This window comes from Glandiceps talaboti, chromosome 12 (genome assembly GCF_964340395.1).
Source record: "Glandiceps talaboti chromosome 12, keGlaTala1.1, whole genome shotgun sequence".
NCBI lineage: Eukaryota > Metazoa > Hemichordata > Enteropneusta > Spengelidae > Glandiceps > Glandiceps talaboti.
The window spans coordinates 18,070,452-18,091,705 of record NC_135560.1 but is presented as its reverse complement, the minus strand read 5'-3'; the positions used below and the strand labels follow the sequence as shown (position 1 = coordinate 18,091,705).

General features: G+C 36.9%; 3 protein-coding genes across 3 annotated transcripts; 2 read left to right on the top strand and 1 right to left on the bottom strand.

Moving 5' to 3' along the window:
• Positions 1-29: 29 nt before the first annotated feature.
• LOC144443387 (activated RNA polymerase II transcriptional coactivator p15-like) lies at positions 30-3,765 on the top strand. Its single transcript, XM_078132854.1, has 4 exons — positions 30-189; positions 1,172-1,249; positions 1,946-2,051; positions 2,527-3,765. The coding sequence occupies exons 1-4, from the start codon at positions 130-132 to the stop codon at positions 2,607-2,609; spliced, it is 327 nt and encodes a 108-aa protein (XP_077988980.1). The 5' UTR covers positions 30-129; the 3' UTR covers positions 2,610-3,765.
• A 986-nt stretch (positions 3,766-4,751) lies between these two features.
• LOC144443405 (putative ribosome biogenesis protein RLP24) lies at positions 4,752-9,622 on the top strand. The gene is made up of 5 exons (XM_078132872.1): positions 4,752-4,880; positions 5,908-6,021; positions 6,683-6,819; positions 7,565-7,647; positions 8,371-9,622. Exons 1-5 carry the CDS (start codon positions 4,800-4,802, stop codon positions 8,433-8,435), a joined length of 480 nt encoding a protein of 159 aa, XP_077988998.1. The 5' UTR covers positions 4,752-4,799; the 3' UTR covers positions 8,436-9,622.
• A 3,905-nt stretch (positions 9,623-13,527) lies between these two features.
• On the bottom strand, positions 13,528-20,417 carry LOC144443578 (gamma-butyrobetaine dioxygenase-like). Its single transcript, XM_078133116.1, has 6 exons — positions 20,304-20,417; positions 17,161-17,955; positions 16,716-16,821; positions 15,762-15,961; positions 15,061-15,227; positions 13,528-14,541 (listed from the first exon to the last, which is right to left on the bottom strand). Exons 1-6 carry the CDS (start codon positions 20,312-20,314, stop codon positions 14,375-14,377), a joined length of 1,446 nt encoding a protein of 481 aa, XP_077989242.1. The 5' UTR covers positions 20,315-20,417; the 3' UTR covers positions 13,528-14,374.
• Between the last annotated feature and the right edge of the window lie 837 nt (positions 20,418-21,254).

Genomic DNA, 21,254 nt, shown 5'->3' with positions numbered 1-21,254 from the left:
AAATATTTCTCCAATCAAATTCAACGACGTTTACAATGCACATGTGACGCCAACAAACTTGAAGCCGTCATTTCCGTCTCAGTGTTTTGGTCTGTGGATCTGCTTCCGATATCAATACCAGAGCCAAAGATGCCCAAATCAAAGGCTATCGTTTCAACAGACGATTCTGATTCTGACACTGAAGTCAAAGTACGTGTACACTGTACAGGGAATAGGGAAACCCAGTTGTATAGATCACAGATCTCTGACACGGCTGCATTTCTTGCCCTGACACTGCCAAGCCTTTGTCATGTTCAGTTCTTCAGATTGCAATCTCCATCTTTTAATACCTGTCTCATCTCTGTATACAAAAGACGGGAGCGACCATTTCCCAATACTACTGTATCATTTACTTGAAAAAACAGAAGTAGGAAAATGAAAAAACGAGTGCACCTGGTTTGATAGCTGAAATATTTTTAGCATTATTTTTTAAGCTTTTTCAATTTGTCATTCAGGATTTGCTCACACAAAAAGCTTATAATTTATAAACAAAAATCACACTAGAATTGTTGCAGCTAGGGTAGCTGTTGTTACTTAAATCATAAAATGATATGAAACAGTGTAATATAATATTTAGTATAATATGGTACTGTAATATTATGTAATAATAATATAGAAATAAACACTTGAATTCTCCTAAGAGAATGATAAGTTGAAAACCTGCATAATATTTCTACATTATTATTGTGTGTATATAAATGTCATCGTTTGTGATCATATATCACCATGCAAAACTCTGCACAGTGTGTTACAGTTTGAATGTGTAGCATAATAGCTAAATAACTGCAAATATGTGTATTCTCATCACGATTTCTCTTTTTGCATCTACAACATTGTAAACTGTAGGCCTCTTACGACACCATCTGAAATGCCAGTCAAGAAATATGTGCTTTGGCTTACAAGAATGTGCATCTATTGATGTAGATGAGGTATAACAGACAGCAAGCCAACTACATGGATCAACATGTTAAAAGACTTTACCATCTATGTAAAGCAATTTATTGTTGATCGGTAGACGGTATTGCATATTTCTTCATTTCTGTTCAGAACATATTATACAATCTAAAAGTCATCTACATCAACAAATGATTCAACTTTCATGTGTATCTTTTCACTATCAATTCATGTATAGCCTAAAGCCAAAAAGCAAAAGAAGGTGGAGAAGAAAAAGGCTGCTGCAGCAGATGATGGGTCTGAGGAGATGATTCAGGTAGTTTTGAATATTGTTTGTGTCTTGTGTCTTGGACTTGTATGAAATAGCAAAGTGGCTTATCTGGCTACTGTTTTGCCTTGTAAGTTGGCACTAACATGTGGTGCTTCATCTATGGAAAAGCAAGTTGGTTTATATTACGCATGCTCTAAAAATTACATGCTTTATCCTTATTAGGTATTTTACATAAAAGTTGTATAATACTCAACATGGAAACTTGTATTGTAAAGACACCATTTCAGACTATTAGCAAATTAAGATAGACACAAACTAAAACAAGTGGACAGATGCAGTGTCTTGGACATGTGGATATAATCACCATGGAATCAAGATAGTGAAAATGTACATTGTAAGACCATGCAAGAAATAAAACACTGTATGTGGCTTCCCATAGATATCTCTTTTTAAGATAAAAATGGGGTTGAATGTGCTGCCACATGAGAAAACTGTTGTAGTGATTTTGAGTTGCCAGGGTTGTTGCAGGACAGTTGACTCTCTTATTTTAATGTGTGATTTGTTTGATCTCCTAGCTGTCTTCTGAATTTTATCCTTTAAATTTGAAAGAACATTTAACCAGCAATTTTATACACCATTTGTACCCTTTGTTTGGAAACATTTTATTGGTGGATTTTTTTCTGTTTTTGTAGTTGTTGTATTATTATCTTATTTTGAGCATTTTTCACTTTTTTTTCTCAGCTTTCCAGGATGAGGTATGTGAATGTAAGGGACTTCAAAGGTAAAGTACTGGTAGACATCAGAGAATACTATGATGCTGGTGGAGAACTCAAACCAGGAAGAAAAGGTAATGTATAAACATGTATAGTGGAAAAACACTACACCATAACATACACTGTACCATAGGCTGAATGATCAGCTGTTGTGGATACTCTTACCATCCCTTTTAGAGGAACGGATGATAAGGATGCCACAACGGTGTATTTCATTGCCTACACTATACCTCAATGATTGGCAATAACATAATTTGTAAATTCTTGGTACCCGAAATACCACTTAGGTTTGTCATAAAAATAGCGACTATTCATTTCCTTGGTCAATACCATAACTTTCTCTTCATGCACTACACATGCATTACTATAGGCGCGCATGAGAATAAGTCGACCTTCTTGTTCTATTTTGACCTTCTAGCATGATGTAAAATGCTATTGCAGGTACCGAGAGTTGTTGGTAGTATTTTGCCATTGGAATGATTGTAAAATGTACTGTCAGGCTGGTATTGGTACTAATAACATTCTTGTTCTTTTGTTTTATCTCCTTAGGTATCAGTTTAACACGTGAACAGTGGGAGAAACTAAAAGAATGTGTTGATGAAATAGATGAAAAGATTGCAGATTTTTCATAACAGAATACACTTTGTGATATGTTTTGGCCAATGATAGGAGTTTAAACTGTCATGGACATGGCAGTTAGTACATGTATTTCAAAATTTCATTTGCTCTTCAAATGTTGTATGTACAAATCAAACACTAAAATAGTTATACCAAATGGATGAAGTGAAAATGAAATTTCAAATACTGCTTTTATAGTGTGTTAGTTTAATATGAAAAACTGCCAAGAAAGTCTCAAATTGTACTTCATGACTAGAATCATTTAATGTTTGAAATGTCATTTTCGTCCTGGTTTTGTTTTTCACAAGGAAGTGTTCTTTAGTAGAGTACAGCAGTAAATTTTTCTGCACATAAAAAATTACTGGGATCATAGGTTTTACATTTCGGTAAACAAATAAGTTTTCACATGAAAAAATTGGATTTTGTGTACACCAGTAACAGTGACAGTGATAATGAGGTGAGGAATTACCAATAATTTGTTTGGGTAAGAATGTGGAACCATGGCCAAGCTTACAAGTTGTAAGAAATCATGACAATACCACTGTTCAATAGATGCAGTTTTGTATTCAAGCTAGGGAGTCAGGTTAGGCAAGAGGTAGAAATATTGTTACACACCCTAACATACACCGTAATATCAATTTGTGGTATATACTACAAGTGAACAATGTTCTCCAATAGCCACAGCTGTCACAGACATCCAGTGCTCTCTCAGAAACTGATATGTTGTTATACATCTTTAAAATTTATTACCATTTCTGATATTGTTCAAGTATATCTTACCGGGAACTGTTATTATGAATGGAATTTTTCTATGTAGTTAGGTAATAGTCTAGTCTATGTGTAATGGAATATCTCAGACCCGGTATCTCTATAGTGGTCTGAGGTAATATGTATGATTTCATAGACAATAAATAATTGACCCTCACTCCCTGTCAAATGACCCCACTTTTTTGCAACCAAGGGGCCTTTGTCTCCACTAGTTGGAAACCTTGGCAGAACTGAGTATAGCCCTCTATTGTTCAGTGTATGTTCCTTGTACAATTGTCAGTTTTATACAAAGTTTTATGGACATATTCTCAAAAGAAGATAAATCGTAATAAATGAATAGTCTATTGTTCTACCAAGATCTTAATATCAAATCTGTAAATTACACATTTTAACTGCTGAATAAAACCAAGATAAAAAAGAAAACTATTTTGTTTCTGTTTCCATTGTTGTATATGTAGTCATAGATATGCTTTCTCCATTGTCTATGGTATAGTCAATAAAACGTTTATAGAGTGAACACATGGCAGAAGAACACAAACATGTTACTGTTTTAATTTTTACATATGTTACATGTGTGGTACTTGAGCTATTTGAAGTGATTGAAAAGCATGTCGTATATGACAATCTTGTTTCTCTCATGATTGTGGTTAGTCTCAAAACTTCAAATGATAGCAAGTCAGCATGAGAGATTAAATGTTGTGATTGGTTATTAAAGTTCTCACTCATCTTTCAGTAGAAATTGGCAAAATGTCAACAACAACAACAAAATGAAAAATTAGAACTGGTGTGGAAAAAAGTATCACACCATTCAAGATTCCTTTTTACTCCAGTTTGTTAATACTGTTATGTTTTAAGGGAGTGAAATTGTTTACATACTGTTAATTCAGCTCTAAAATCGTTGGTCAGACTTTCATATGTACCATTCAGGTACCTCTGTACAGATGGTGATGTCCACTATTTTGGTTTTGGGGTTATGCAAAACTCCTACAGTCGGTTTTGGTTTTCAAATCAAAGCGCAACCTCATTTTAGTATTTCATCCTCATTGATTTTCATTTTGCAAACAACATATTGTACAACAGAGTTTATTGAGCGATCTTAGGACCATGCATGATGAACCCTAGCTGCAATAATTGTAGCGTCTTTTTGCGGTTTTGTGGGTTTTTTCGTCTGTTTTGGTGACTTTTTAAGTTTTTGTGTTTAACCCGCACCTAACGGGTTAAACACAAAAACTTAAAAAGTCACCAAAACAGACGAAAAAACCCACAAAACCGCAACAAGACGCTACAATTATTGCAGCTAGATGAACCCCTACCCAGCATGAACTCGTGTACTGTTGAGGATCTGGATCTGGGACAACTAGCTTGGGGGAGCCCAAGTGCGCCACCTATCGATGATATTGGGAAAGCTTATTCAGTGACAACACGTGAACGCAAGAATGCGTGTTGAAAAGTGTTATTTTTGCTCCTCTCCAGTCTATCCTGGACATGGGATCCAGTTCGTCAGGAATGACTGCAAGGTAAGAAAAATAATAATAGTCGAATGATGATTTCAGAGAATCAATTTCGGTCGAATAAATTTGTCGAACTTGTGGGAAGATAGCGTGTGTGTTTTAACTTCAAGATGGCTTCCGGTTAGCATAACGTGGGTATGTTTCATCGTGTTGAGCAACAATCAATAGCTTTTCTCTTACGCGGACTAACTATAATAGAAATGAAGTAAGGAAAATATTGTTTTAAGATACCAATAACGTTTAATTATGAGAGTAATCAGTTTGATTACCATCTTTAATTTACAAATTATGGGAGATCAGAACATGGATATGGATTGAAACCATGGAGTTTAAAGGGGTCCACATGGGATGCCCTGATGGAACAAGTTAGTTCAAGGCAATACTGACTTTAGTGTCGAGTTAGGTAAAGTTTGACACTATAGCTCTGCTCTAGAGTCTGAGTAAGAGATCTGAAGGCCTAAACCTTTGGTAGAAATGACATTGTTAGTTTTCGTTCACTGATAACATAGTTTGAGCTTGCAGTGCACTGATCATCTACCTCCATGTAATGGTCAATATATTAAAGGTCATACACGTACACATGTCTATGGACACACATAATTCAAATGACGTCAACACCTGTTAGAGCACATGATTCAAAATGTCAGTATTTTTCAAATTAAACTAACAGTTACAGTTGTGAAGTTATGTTTTTGGGGCAAATATCTTTATTGAACTGTAGTGCAGTTTAACTATTGATTGGAGAGGATGCCATTTGGAGATGAGAGAGGAAGAAAGTGACAGAGTTCAGCAAATCAATTGATAATTTAAATATTTTTCCTTTAATAAAATAAGTGTTAGTCTAGAGACTGACTGTTGGTTTGAATCTGAAGATCTCTAACCTGATTGAACCCAACAGCTGTTCTCTAGACTACATAAGTATTGACTCTAGAACAATAACTTACCTACATCTGTTGACTTTCACCATGCCATGGGGATTATTTCAAACTTTTGTTCCATTGCCTGAGTAACTGCAGTGTTGTTTTTGTTGCAGATTTTCAAGTTTTGCAGATCCAAATGTCACAAGGCGTTTAAAAAGAAGAGAAATCCACGTAAAGTTAGATGGACAAAAGCTTTCAGGAAATCCCATGGTAAAGATCTGGCAGTGGTGAGTATAAGGTCTGACCTTTGACCTTTCTAACTCTTCCAAATATAGCTCAAATATATGCACATAGTAATGTTCAGAACACAATGTAGCATTCTTACTAACATTTTGGAGCCTGGGTAATGATGACAGAAATCTGTTAAATTTTATACAATATCTTGAATGTTTCACCGAAATTTTGTGAGGGAGCTCAATGGAATTTTTTAAAACTTGGACCTATTCAACACCAATATGAAAAGTACTGTAACAGTTTTCAAGTCTTCCAGAATAGATTAGAGCTAGTTGTGTGTTATGTCTTTATCAGACACAGCTATTTTCAAATGTTGATTGTATGAATGAAAAGACTACTTAGTACTTTTAATTGTTTATTGAGTTGTTTTTTCATCAAAGTTCAAAGTAGGTATTGTGTTTGTCTCCAATTTTGTTTTGAAGTTGATGATTTCTCTTTAGATTAAAATATCCATTGTTATGTAATACTCAGTAATTAGTGAATGATTAACACAGTAGAACCACCAGCAAGGGATCCTTCAGTATTTTTTTTAGAAAAATAGTATTCAATTCAAACTTTTTGAATTGCCCACTTCGGTCAAAGATTTTGTTTTTGTGCACTTTTACTACTCACAAAATAGAAGTTGTAATGTTGTCTTTTTACTTTGTTTTGAAGGATAACTCTTTTGAGTTTGAGAGACGTAGACAGGTTCCAACAAAATACAAGAGAGAAGTATGGAATAGTACACTGAGAGCAATGAAGAGAGTGGATGAGATCAGAATCAGAAGACAAAATCAATTTATTATTAACAGGTAAGTCTTGGTTCCCTCTTTTATGATGCTGGTTACCCCTAACTTGTAAGTGGTATGAACTAATTATATACAATGATCTCATTGGAGAAGAAGCAGTTATTCAGCACAACTCTTTGTATGATATTGCATATATTCATAAATTATTATGTCAAAGTTCACATGTTGGTGGAGCTCTTTACACTCCTTAACAACTGCCACTGTTGGGTCTGCCATGAGGTGATTCACAACATAGCTTCAATTTGGATTTTTTGATAGAACGTCTTTGTTAAAGAAACTTAAAATGTTTCTAATGAAATTAATAATGAAAGTCCATGCTATGATCATCAGTTCTAAGGGGGAAAATGAATATCTACTGCACATGATCAGTAAATTTAAACAAATGGTGTCTGTGTGTCTTGAGGAAGGTGTATTTATGAGAAGTAAATCACCAAACTATTCCAGTGGTAGAATTGCATAGCATGCAGAGTGCCACCATTGGTTGAGTGTGATCAGAGCTGTGTCTTCAATGAAAACGCACTTGCATGTAACTCAGCATTGAATACATAATACGATGTATATAGACTAAGTCAGTGTACATTTATGTGTTATTTTATGATTCGCCATAATAGTACAAGCATGTACAATAAAAAATTACGTGAAATGGTTCAATTGGATAGTTTTCATTGTAATAAGTGTACCCAGTTAAAAGATTTCAACTAAGTTTGTCAATGTACTGATGTTTTAATTTTCTTGTCTGATCACATAGGCTTAAGAAAGGCAAAGAACTCCGAAAGGAAGCTGACATCAGAGAAGTTAAACAAAATATCCATCTTGTCAAATCACCAGCAGGTAAGCAATGTAATATTTTATGTGCTGTCAGAATGTTCACGTTATTTCAGTGTACATGAAATATTTTGCCACTTGCAGGCTCAACTAATCATTTATGATCAGATACATAGAGACACCAGGTCCACTCACTTGTAGAATTCACCTGACCAGAGATAGAAAGAGGTACACCATGAATAATTCATGAAGTATACCAGTTGATGTGTTAGCTCAGCAGGTTAGAGAGCTCTGACACGACTTCAGTGGACATGGGTGTGAGTCTTGCATATGTCACAATGGGTTGTCTGTGGCCAAACAGTTAGCTCATGTACCTCATACCGCTTGGCTTCAACCCAACCAGTGTCAGCTGGGTTTCAATTACACATTTCCTAGATCTGAAGGGTGATGCTCAGTTTGAATCTACCAAACAACAGAGGCTACTCCGGGTACTCCAGTTTCCTCCTGCTTTTAACATTTTGGCATTGCATAAGTGGCAACTGTTTTGAAATTCTGAATTTGATTTGGATTGATAAAGTATTTCTCAATTTCATTTCATTTAAAATACCTGTATGATTTGAGTATTTGTATGACTCTGAAAGATAATGTAGAAAATAATTCATCACAATTCGTTTCTAAATTGCCATTCTAAAGTAACACTGTCTGGCTAATTCTTTGAACCATGGAACAATATATTCTCCATCAAATATATACTTCAATCGTTGATCCATTTCTGTTTGTTTTTCACAGCTAAAGAGAAGAAGGTTGAGAGACTTGTACAGATTATTGAATCAGATGAAGAGATGAAAGAGTAGATAACAAAATTAATAACTTTTTGTTTCTTGTGAATGAATGATTCACATAGTCTGTAAGATACAACATTCTACCACAGTATCAGCTAACACTCATCTGATAGTGCTGAACAACACAATGTATCTTACAGTCTAGTATTTGTAATAAACAAAGATATTGATAAAATACTATACTTACCCAATACTTTGAAGCATCAGTATGATTTGGCCAGCAAAGACTGACAAACTAATACCTTGGTCACTATAATAGCTGTTAGAATGATATATATGTCCTTGGAAATGGTGATCAGTTTGTTTGAATTTTTACAAGATAATAAGACATTGAGTATGAAATTTACTCCGTTTGCTTTCAAGGAATCAAAGGATGGACCCTTGTATGTTAGGATAGTCTTTGGAGAATCCCTAAGTCAGTAGAAGTTATTCGGAGTATTGAAGTATTAGACTTGAAGCATTTAAACCCCAATGTTTGACTACCATGTTCTTGGATTACTATTATCTTATTATTAGTAGCACTAACAGGGAATAAGGAGGACATTTCTTTTGTTTAGGAGCAACTTTGCTGTACCTCTATCAAACAAATGGTCTTCACACCCAAACTTAAAATACTGTTCGGATTGGCCTTTAATGAAAGTTGTTTAGTTTCAGTCTGTTTTACTATTAATAACATTACTGCAACACAAGTTAAAACTACAAGAAATAATGTGAGAGAATGCCAAAATTCCATTATTTTGTCTACACTCCACTCCTACGGCCAATTTTTGAATACCCAGCATCTGAACATTTCTAAATAAAAGTCGTAAACAATTCTCACCATGTGATGCATGTAGTGTATTAAATACAGAATTGAATAATCTGATGTAATTAAATTCACAGACAGGTGAATATTGTCTCATGTACAGTATAGCAAAGTTCTTTTAAAACTTTTTGGTTGACATTTAATTTGTGTACAATGTAGATTGAAAAGTAGTTGTGGTATTCCTTCCCTTTGTACACGTTTCAGCAAGCCCAAGTCACATATAGGTTCAAACTAAGAGATCTCAACAAGTGTTAGATTGTAGACACTATTATTTTGTACATTTTAAGTCAATTACATTCTATCTTTTGTCACATTGAATTATGTAATGCATTTTATAAAAAATGTAATACAAAAGTGGGTTTTACGGACATTAAAACAGTATATGAGAAAGAAACGTTCAGTGTATATGTACCATTTTTTGATCCTGTGTGTGTGAGTATAAATCCATCATATGACCATACTTGTAAATGTGTCTGTACTACTAGTAATGTCCTGTTCTATTTGTTCGTACACATGGAGCCATGCCCAGGATCCAGTGATATTCCTTCTGATGTCAGTCTCCTCTACTTCTATAGGGGAGAGAATTGTGGGGTTTTTTTTCAAGCCCTCTAACTTTGGAAAGGGGAAGTAGTTAAAGAACTAACACACACTCAGAATTGTTTATTTAAAAAATGTGTTGCCTGATTGCCTCAGGCATTTCCTGAAGAGAAAATTGCCAGGGCAGCGAAGTGTGAAGGAGTGTATCTCTAATATCAAAGGAAAATAAGGGAAAGTAATGACAATTTTGAATATTTGAACTCATTTTGAACACAGCAGAACCAATGACGTAAACACGCGTTGTCGTGACATAGAACAGTGACGGTATAAACATGATAAACAGTAAACACACGTATGTATTTATACGTCCCTGCTTTGAACGAGCCAGGCATAAATTCCATATTTTTTGTTGAACTTGGCTTGTGCATGGTAAAACCGGGGTGTTCCCACTGCAGTTCTAAGGGTTACGACTCGTTCAATTCATTCTACTTTCGATCCGGCCTTGCTGTTTTCGATCACAAATATTCCCGCGAGAATAGAAGTATATAAAAAGTTGTTTTGTTACGCGTACGAATGATAGAACTCACCAGTCCCCTGTGTTCACTTTAAAATTCTCGAATTTAGAATTCCTTGGATGAAAAACGAACTGGACATGATTCCTTGGTGGTAATGATAGACAAAGATATCCGATATAGACTCCTGTACTTGTCTCCAGAAGCAGTTTACATACAAGTTGCATACTGTCCTAGTCGAACATTACAGACAACAACATTCGTTTGCGTTGATGTTTCACAACCACGTTGTACACCCATGATCGATGTCGGTCGTAAACTAGCGTGACAGTGCGGGTAAGGAACGTGTTCGATCGAAAAACAAGTATTCATCAACGATATATGCGATATATAAATGAACCCTTCGAAGGTTATCATGCCTGGTGCCTCTAAATCTAGATTTTGCAATGTTGTATGTCCAGGCAAGGAGACTTAAACCCTCCTTGGTCAAGACTTGATACTATCTTTAAAATTTAGATGTAAAATCGGTGGGAGGGAAGCATGTACATGTGAGTGCTGCAACACACACAGAGTATAATTTGATAAGTTGAGAGCTTTCAACTGCAAATTGTCAGTCTTGCTCACTTGTGTACAACGCGGTCGATCATCTAACAAAACCTTACCAGATCTTTGAAAATCTCGAACACAGACTGGGTTCAAAGCTAACCAAAATGTTATTTTTTTAACTATGTAATTTCACTCTATCTTATTTATTCAGTATACAGCTATGTCATTGGTACAGTTTACCCTGTTGAGGTTGGATCCGCGTCTCATGCTGATACTAGCTGTTATTTGGAGAGTGACAGACGGTAAACTGATTTAATACCATTATATATTGTAGATATTTAGAATTAACACGTACACACTTGTAAACTTTGTCCACATGCGATTGTCACTTTTCAATAGTTACCATCCGCATTCCTGGTGTAAATTACTCCTATTTGATCTGATGTCGACAAGTAAATTTAAGAATGCACCCCCCCCCCACCCGTTCCATCTGTATTAAAGATATAACGTGACGGTCTGTCTTAGCATATCGTGAGTAACCTGTATCATCACATTCCTTGATAGTTCTTCACAACATGTTATAAATTATGTTTGTCACAGTTTTATTTGTACAAATATAAAGTATTCCCAACTTTCGACACCGTCAGGCGGATTTACAATAACCGTATATTTAACGTACGTGGCCCCTTCTGTGTTGTCATAGAAATGATAATCTATAACTTAGTATAAGTGACATGAGTTTTCCATTCTATACCGAAAACGTTGTTCTTGTCTCGTATTTTCTAGGTATGTTGATTTTTTTTGCTTGTTTATATATGTTAATGCAGGTAATGAATGTTATCGATGTACGGCTTTGACGACCGACAAGTTTTCCGCAGTGTGTTCCAATCATGATATAGTAGAATGTGATGGCTATTGTCAGGTAAGAAATGGAATGCAACTGGTGTGCACTCATCTCTCATGGAGTTGTACAAGCCTGGAACTTAATCACACTCACTTCGATTTCAAAGACTATGACACTTTGATTTCACGGAAAAAATAATAATTGATACATGTGTACGGTAATATCGTTCCCAATCTGATTAAAATCCGATGTAGATGTCGGCTAATCGTTCATTGCTATTTTACCTTCGTTATTTTGCCTGAATTGACCTTCTTGGTACATGTTTAAATTTTTTAGCCTGATCGTCTCCTCTACGTAGAGGGCAAAATGACGAAGGTAAAATAGCAATGAACGATTAGCCGACATCTACATCGGATTTTAATCAGATTGTATCGTTCCTTGCCTCAGTGTACTTATATAAGCCCATCCCGATAACGTTGGCCATGCAGACTACGGTGATACTAACTTGCCACATCACTGTGAAACTACTTTTAACTGGATTTCTATATAACAGAAAGTACGTATGGATCAATTCAATTCGCTTTTTGCACGACAATCTGTCAAGAGGGCTCGTCAGATTCACAGCCAACAATCATGGCAAGACCTATTTCTTCTTTTGAAAGGGGCGTCGGAAGAAGCCCAAAATTGTTCGTAAATTAAAGTTACAATAAGTTTTCGTAATCTTATATTATCACCATCATCTCCTAGCTTTACATAGACATTGGCCTGGACAAAATAGATTTAACTCTAACCAAGATGGCGCAATTACCCCTCATCGAGACCCTCTCATTGAGAAGGTTTGACCGATGTGTGAGAGCGCCCGTCACGGCATACCTTACAGATGAGCTGAACCCGAGCACATGTACACGGCCAAACGTCCTTCAAGTAACTGTCTATATTCTCCCCATATTTGTTTCAGAAAGTGGATACTTATCTTTTGGATGATCTAATGTCGACAAGTAAAGGATGTACATCCTCCTGTAGTGAGAAATGTGAAACTTTCCTGGGTACTGGACCGTGTACTTACTGCTGTGTGGATAACCTATGTAATGGTGCACATCCGGCTACTCAAAGTGTCATCGTAGTAGTCACTTTCACTGCAGTCGCCATTGGAATTACAATGATAACAATTTAAACTATGTAGTGGACTTTATAATATTTATGTACAATACAAAATTGGAAAGATTTGCCAGACGATTTACACAAATCTAACTGTACGGTTAGTATTTTGTCAATGGACTTTACTGATCTCTTTTATTTAACTCTCTTACACTTCACTTTCACTTAGTGCAATCCCCGCCAAAAGACAATCTTCCTATAACTGTTCAATATTTCCAATTATATTGGGGCTCAGATACCAAATGTATGAAAGTATATGAATACTGACCAATATACATCATCATTTACAAAGAAGAGACGTTAGTGTGCCTCCGTCGTTGTATATCCTACTAATACCACTGTTCCTTTTGTAATGACTTGATGATATTATTATACAACTGTATCCCCATAGTTTATTTTCACATGTACACTTAGTCTCTTTAGTGTTACCCAGTCTTAGTCTTGCTGCTAGACGTTCTGGCTTTATTTCGATACTATATTAAAGCGAACGAAGTTCGCAGTGAGGGCTTGCCCGAACATGTTCCATCCTCGATAGCGAGGTTCGGTCGTGTGTCGTATTCTATCGGAAGAACATCCGAGGTCTAGCAGATAGACTACTGGGGGCTCTGCCTACGAGACCCCCTACACCCACATTCACATTCAAACCAGGTCACAACGTATACATCCTGTCAGTGATTGTTTAAAATATTTTAATTACTAGTATATTGCATTGTTCAAATTAAAATGACCCGTTCCAATTATGACAAAAGTTTCAGCTATTCAACATACTAATATGTATTATAATGAAATTCCTATCCTCGTTAGTCTTGGATTTTTTTTCTTACAGTGTAACACGTTCACATGCAATCTCTGATGAATATAATACTGTTGTCAAAGCAAGGTCGATTCCATATCTCAACGTCCTCGCTCTCATATTGTTGAAAGGGATAAGAAGAGCGCCCCCAACAGCTGATCTTTCACTCTACCGCTACTGTGATTTATAATAAGATAAAAGTCGAAAGTGTCTTACTTTATGATAGCAATTTTGATCGAATAGTCTAGCCGTACGCGTCATGCAGTGGTAAAGACCCGACGAACCAGACACACGTGTTTTATGCACTTCACTTGAAAACATATTGCGACCACAGGGGCGTGTAATATTTCATAGATTGTTGTTTTCTTATTGCTTAGAATGTCGTTTTCTTAGGAAAATATAGTACGAATCTTGCTGCTACAAATATATCAATCTCCATACTACGAATATACATGTAGGAATATATAATCAAAAGGTTGTTATATTTAGTCTGTAGACCTGGAAAACAACGATCTATGAAATATTACACGCCCCTGTGATTGCGACCAAACATAGCGAATATAAAAAAAGCGTTGCAAAAGAAATTTATATAATGATATGTTTGATTGTATTTGTATACGCGCCATGTAAAACAAGAATTGAAGTACACAGTTGTGCAGTTATTGGCCATCATATCCCAAATCACACTGAGCAACATTAGAAGTGTGTGTGGGAAACCTCCCCTCAGTTTTACATTACATGTATACTTATGTTGCGTTAGTCGAGAATTGGCATTCCCAGCTCTTCCCTAAGGACTCTGATCCTGGAATGAACACAGTCCCAGTCGAGGTATATTCCTTCCAGATGTCTCTCCCCATGTTGCGCCACGCGGAATTCTGTTCTTCCGTGTAGGGTTCGTGTGTTGTTGAATACAACCATGTCACCTGGGGGTAAATGTATGTACGACACGAAGTTTACAAAAGATTGGCCGAGGAACATTGGTGTGTTTCGGATCGGAAGAAAGGGCAGAGATGAAGAAAGGACAGGTTAACAGCATTTACTATGGAAAGCAAGCTATTGAACAATTAAGATAGACATGAATTAATAAAACTATTAATAAAACTATGGAACGCACTTTACAAAGTGGAAGTGGACGATAGCGGTGCCTTAGTCATGTGGATATAATCACCTTGTAATAAGGACAGAGTAAACACTGAATGAGGTTAAAAGTACGACCACGTGAGGAAAACTTGCTATCAATGACTCCACTCCACTCCACTCAACTGCAAGTGTAAGTACTTCAACAGCGCTAGCTTGCATCAACATCATGCGACGATAGTTCTAGATTAGCTTCCCCATAACTGACATGTCGCTGTCGTCGTCGTCACGGTATCATTTAAAACTAAACATAAAATAGGTAAAATTTTATACTCAGGCCTCAGTTAAGAATGATTTTCACCTACCACTTTCCAACTTAAACTTGACCAAGTTTTCTTCACGGTTCATAATGCTATAGAATTTCTTCATGGCTCTGTAACACTTGTATACGTTCTCCTTCGATGTTCGCATTCTGTAATCCCGCACACCATGGTTATAGTGAATCGCAAGCAGTTCACCGAATCTATCAAATCTAAAACGATAAAGACGTTGAAATTAATTACTTGCCAAGGCTGAGAGCCGAGGGAAATATATAGTTGCTACATAACAGCACGAGGGATAGCATGACGTCTACTACTTGTACCCGAATAATACCAGGCAATAATTTTCTTTTATAACACATCACATGTCACATTCCCAGATACATATTCTTTCCATAGTCAAAGCAAATCCCCGATAAGACTTCCGTGCTGCATGAATATTGCCCTGGGGAAAAATAGAATGCGAATTGTGCCCCTAAATGCAAATTGAGCGCACTATGGATCAATAGTCCATACCACGTGATCCGATCTAATCCAATCACTGAAGGCTATATGACAACGATGTGTTATAAAAGGAGACAATGTCACCTGTTTTTCTGAGGTAAAACTGGAAGAAAGAAGATGCATGGTAGAAGGAGGACATATATATTTGGTAGTTCAATTTCTATAGTGAAGTCGACAGACGTTTGGAAGTGGTTCGCGTTGAAAGAGATGAACAAAAAAAATCTTGGCAACTCATCACTCACGTTAACACTTTCCATGAATTCTTCAAATGAAACTTGTAGAAATCAGAACCGATATCTATATAGTCAATATAAATGGATGCCAGCGTCTCATACGCTTCCGGATCCTCCTCTTTAATATCCATTGCCGCCCTAAAACCGTCAGCAAACAGACTCTCACCACCTTCGCCATCACATTGCTTTATACAGTGAAGAACTTGTATCTGTAATGTGGAAGAACATTTAGGGAGTTTATTATGTTATTGGAATAAAGCATGGATGGAACATAGGCAACGGAATAGGCAGTTTTTACCACAAACAAAGCATACAGAGCGAACCTAAATAATAATTGTATTTTTGGCTCATTTTCTTAGATATACGATTTACCGTTGTCGCTCTTCTAGTTCTACACAGAAAGATTCGATGTTGGAATGTTTTTAGGCCCTTATTTATCATCAAAGGTGTGTTCGATGATTTACCTGTGTTTGCAGTTGCAGTTGATGTTAAATTTCTTGTGGAGGGAGAAGCCTATAGTCACGGCTAGATCAACAGGTTTGCATAATTGTATGCATGCATCCCTAAATGGTTGCGGTGACTGTTCTGTCGTTAGTATTGCTGACAAGTGTTGATATTAAGTGTGACAATGTGTCAACATGTGTGATACACGTACCATGTATTCGCCACAACACAGTTATAGCAAACAGCAGCAGTATACTAATACATTCGTGATCATGTTGCAAGACCCAGTACATTTCGAAGTTTCAATGTCTTCAAAAGTTCAAAGCTATAAAGGCTAGAAAATGAAACACCACGTCTGTTTCTCAATCAAAGTGGAAAAAGAGAACTCGTGTATGAACCCCCAGTATGAACCATAGAGGTTTTTCCATAAAGTATACATTTTTCCTAACTCTAGAGATAATTAGTTAGGCTTATAGCTATCCACCTCGCCATCTCTTACAATTGGCATACTTTACTTACCCCTGGTGAGTAGTGATAAAATGGTAGATCACAATGCAGTCCCAGTTTTACTCCAGTATATGCAAGGTTACTTGGTTCATGTTTACTTCTTACACTAAACCCAGCACTACAGGCAATGAAATAAAGTTTTAAAAAAATATCACTGACAAAGTCTAAAGTTTCTTTTGCGAATCCTTGATATTAATATGAATGGCATCACGTTTGATGAATTGACGAAAAGGTGTATTTTGGTGGGTACGGGTGATGGGTTGGCATGTCAAGCTGAACAGACCCAAAACTGTAAGACTTCTTGTAAATTTAAACAAATATGCACTGGGGGTATCAAGTTCAAGCAGATACTCGTTCTAGCTTGGTAATTTATGAATAAATAGCCATAGCAATGTCACTTCTTAGGGACTTCTTATATGTTTGTACAATCATGTGTGAAGAGTATTTGGCAACCTACCCATAGTTAGTGACTCGAATGTGAGATACCCTGCCACCGAACTTTTCCACTTGGCCCATCTCGGTGGGCGTATTTTTCACCAAAATTAATCCAATATCGCGAAGTCCTTCCAGAAATTCAAGTAAAGTATTGTCATTGCTCATAACATCTTCAAACTGAAAAGTTGGCAAATTATTTGTCAGCTCTGAACCCCAGATTTTAGATTTCGTCGCCGGCCTGGCATCCTTGAACTCTATGCCTCTTAAAAAATCACTCTCAAATATGGAACGATGGTTGTCAGGCCAAACGACCGTCACACTTTTCCCGTCTTCGGATAATTCAATACTAGATGGCAAAATATCTATGTCCAGATCTTCGATTAAAACTTTACGCGCCTTTGCATCAGAATGGAAACATAACGGACATCGACAGCAATCTCGGAGCCAGACATACGGATACTCGTGGGTATATCCATCATTCCATCGTAATCGGAGTTCCTTCTCATCGTCACACCTTTCAGCTTGGTGTAAATGACCCACGGCTTTCAAATCATGATGGATTCCACGCTGTGGGGTACGAGTGATGGTAGTCTCCTTCTTCTTCTGGATGTCTGGGGACACTCGGTAGTTCTGGAGTGATGATATGCCATAGCGTAAAATTCGAGAGTGGTCCGTACAAAGCAAACGGTGAATGCCAACTTGACTCGTGGTTCTTCGGTTGACGACATTGGTCATTTGCGAAGCCGTCTGTAGACATCTGGGAAGACGTCCGACGCACTGTGCCGACATACGCAGAAAGACGGAAGCCATGTCATTCCTGTAATGTGTCGATAAAAACCGTAATAATATAATAGAAAGGTATTAAAATATCAAATGAATTAACAAGTAGTGCCATTGGCTCTGAAGCACAACTCTTGATAAGTAATGTAACCAATTAAATATATCTTTTATGAAAATTTGGTTTTCTGGAGATGTACGGTACACTACACCACTTACTCTGTAACATTCACATGCCTAGGACAGGGTTGTGTACATATAGGTGTACCAGGTCAGTGGAGCCACGGGGACTGTACCAGCTTTGTGTAGAATATCCCTGTAACAGCTCTGGCCAACACACTAGGTGTAACATACTACCTAGATTTGACAGATGTGTAACTGGTATGCCAACACCAATGTATGGGAAAATAGCAATGCAGCATAGGTTTTTACAACATCCATGTACAAGAGCTTTTTCCCACAGCCATGTACCAGCATAGCTGTAACACAGGTATTTCCCACAGCCATGTATCAGCTATTTTAGCACAGCTGTAACATAGGTATTTCCCACAGCCATGTACCAGCTATGTGAGCAATGTTAGTAAGATATGAACAAAAGGGTTGCTACAGGGTATTATTCCACCATAGCTGTTACATGTGTGTATGCAGGTATGCAGTAAACAGCTATGGTACTGGGATGTGCAAAACAGTCATGGTACAGAGGCGGTATTCCACATCCATTCAACAGGCTTATTTTTCACAACCATGTACCAGGGCTGTGGTAAAATATACCCTGTAACGGGGCTGTGAGGCACATAGCTGGTACATAGCTGTGCTCTTCTTCCTAGCACTAGGATGAGGCCACATTCTCGGATGTGCAAGGTTCTCTGTGTATACCTACATGTCACTGGTTCACAACTAACTTGTTCTGTGTAAGTAGCAATACGTAGCAGTTAACAATCCATGCTTCTATTTAAGATAGATAGCTGGTAAAACAATCCATGAGGAGTTGGAGTTGACTGCTCACTTGGCTAACTGATCTTTAAACCAATTTATTATTACCAAACAAAATAATCAAGTTTTTTTAACCAACCTTGGAAAATGCTTCCACTTATTAACAAACTAGATCTAAGATTGCGATTCACTTCGTCCCATTTTCAACTCGTCCCATTTCAACTCGCCCCATTTTCAACTCGCCCCATTTTTAACTCGTCCCATTTTCAACTCGCCCCAACAACACTAGGAAACGTTTATAAATCTAAACGATACATGGACTCGAAGTACTGTGACCGGAAAATTTACATGATTTTACCTACGTGGCCAGTTGAAGCGTATAGCTAATGTAACATTTCGTAGCAGAAAGTGGTGTGGGTTTTGGCTAAGTGTTTGGTAGATCTCGAACTTATACTAGCACAGCAGCTTTCAGTCATGGAATATCACTTTTCACATTAGGACTTAATGTTTACAACCCAAATAAGAAATGATAATGATAATAACCAGGGAGAATATTAGTGACTGACACGCTTTAATACGACTTCCGCGCGTACGGGTTTTGGAGACGTGTCTCCTCTCCCTAGTAACGCAAGTATAGTATGTGTTTACAGCGCAATTGGTACTTCATTAGAGATACCACAGACCCTCCAAACTGAGTACTACTAGCTTCGATTTCATATATGCACAGGTAAATTATATTATAAAGGGTTTGGGCGAGTTGAAAATGGGGTGAGTTGAAATTGGGGCGAGGTGAAAATTGGACGAGTTGAGTGGGACGACTTGAAATGGGACGAGTTCAAATTGGGACGAAGTGATCCGTCACCTTCGGGATTAACGAAAGTCCCCTTCCCTTATTTAGCTGACTTCAGCACACATCACAACAATTTTTTTTTACTTTATGTCTCTTTGACTATTTTTTCTTCTCAAGGGATCAAATCCTCCTTCACCTGTCGACAATTTTCTTTCCTCAAAATCCTCCTCCCCCCCCCACCAGAAATCAAATGGCTCACCCCTAACTGTATTTGAACGTCCTTGAACTGTGGCCCTCATCGACCACATATCATTTGTTGACGTGTTACTGCAATGCTCCGTGTACGTTACTGCGATGCCCTGATATTTGAGTACAATTATGCGGTACATACAAAACAACCCTTTTGGCGATGCGATGTTCCGAGGACTGTAAGAGAGTCTAATTAATGTTACAAAGCATTGGTCACAATCCGCCTAGCGGGACTGTGCATTGGTGTGTTACAACATGGATCTATCATCTCAATAACAATAATAGATACTAGATCCATGATTACATGTACACTTAGCAGTACATGTACACCATGGTTCACTCTCATTGTTACACGGTGAATTGCTACGCATGTACGACATATTGTCAACTAATAACGAAACGAGACGCTTACATACCTCGTAATCATACAAGATGTCGTGCATAACCCTGATTCGTCTAGTTAAAGTATTTACAGTACGTACTAATACCATACTATGTTGACGCAGGCAGACTAAGTTGAAGCAGGCAGACACAGGCAGCAAACAATGGAAGCAGGCAGAAATGACCTTTGACCTTGAACATCGAACCCTCTAGCTTACTGTCAAATTACTGTATAGCAAGAAACAAGGACTTTACCTTTCTTTATCAGTTTCACAGACTTTCAGAAGTGATAAATCATAGAAGTAACATAATATAAGACATAAATGAAAACCCGAAGTAACTTAAAAAAAAAATATTCCTATGCAATGTGACATTTACATGTTGTAAGTATTAACCAAACAATTATTTTCTCCCCATGCAAGAGTACTGTGTATTCACCATGCTTCAAAATACAGCTCTATGAAATCTGTATTATTAAAATTGGTTGTACTTAAATATTGTCTTTTACACCCTTCAAAGAGTTCACTATAATAATGGGAATGTTACTAATTCATGGAAAGATGGGGTGCATTATGGGAAATTTCACTATTTCATACACAATTGAAATTCACTTTTCTCGCAAACCATTCAGTGTGCACACTATTCACATATTAGGCCTAGTACACTACTATATGAGCTATCAAATGATATATGTGACTTTATATAAATTTCGTCTTTCATACCCAGCAGACACACTTTTAATTAAGAAATTATAGGAATATTTACAAATTTTGATGAAACTGCACGTGCGTTTTCTTGCAAACAATTGAGTGTGCACATTATTCATATAGTAGGTTTAATACAGTTATATATAAGCTATAACATGTTATATTTCCCTTTTGATAAATTTCGTCGTTGATACCCAGCAGACACAGAAACATATGGTGCATTCTGGGAAATTTCATTATTTCATACACAAATCAAAATCATTTTTCTAGCAAACCATT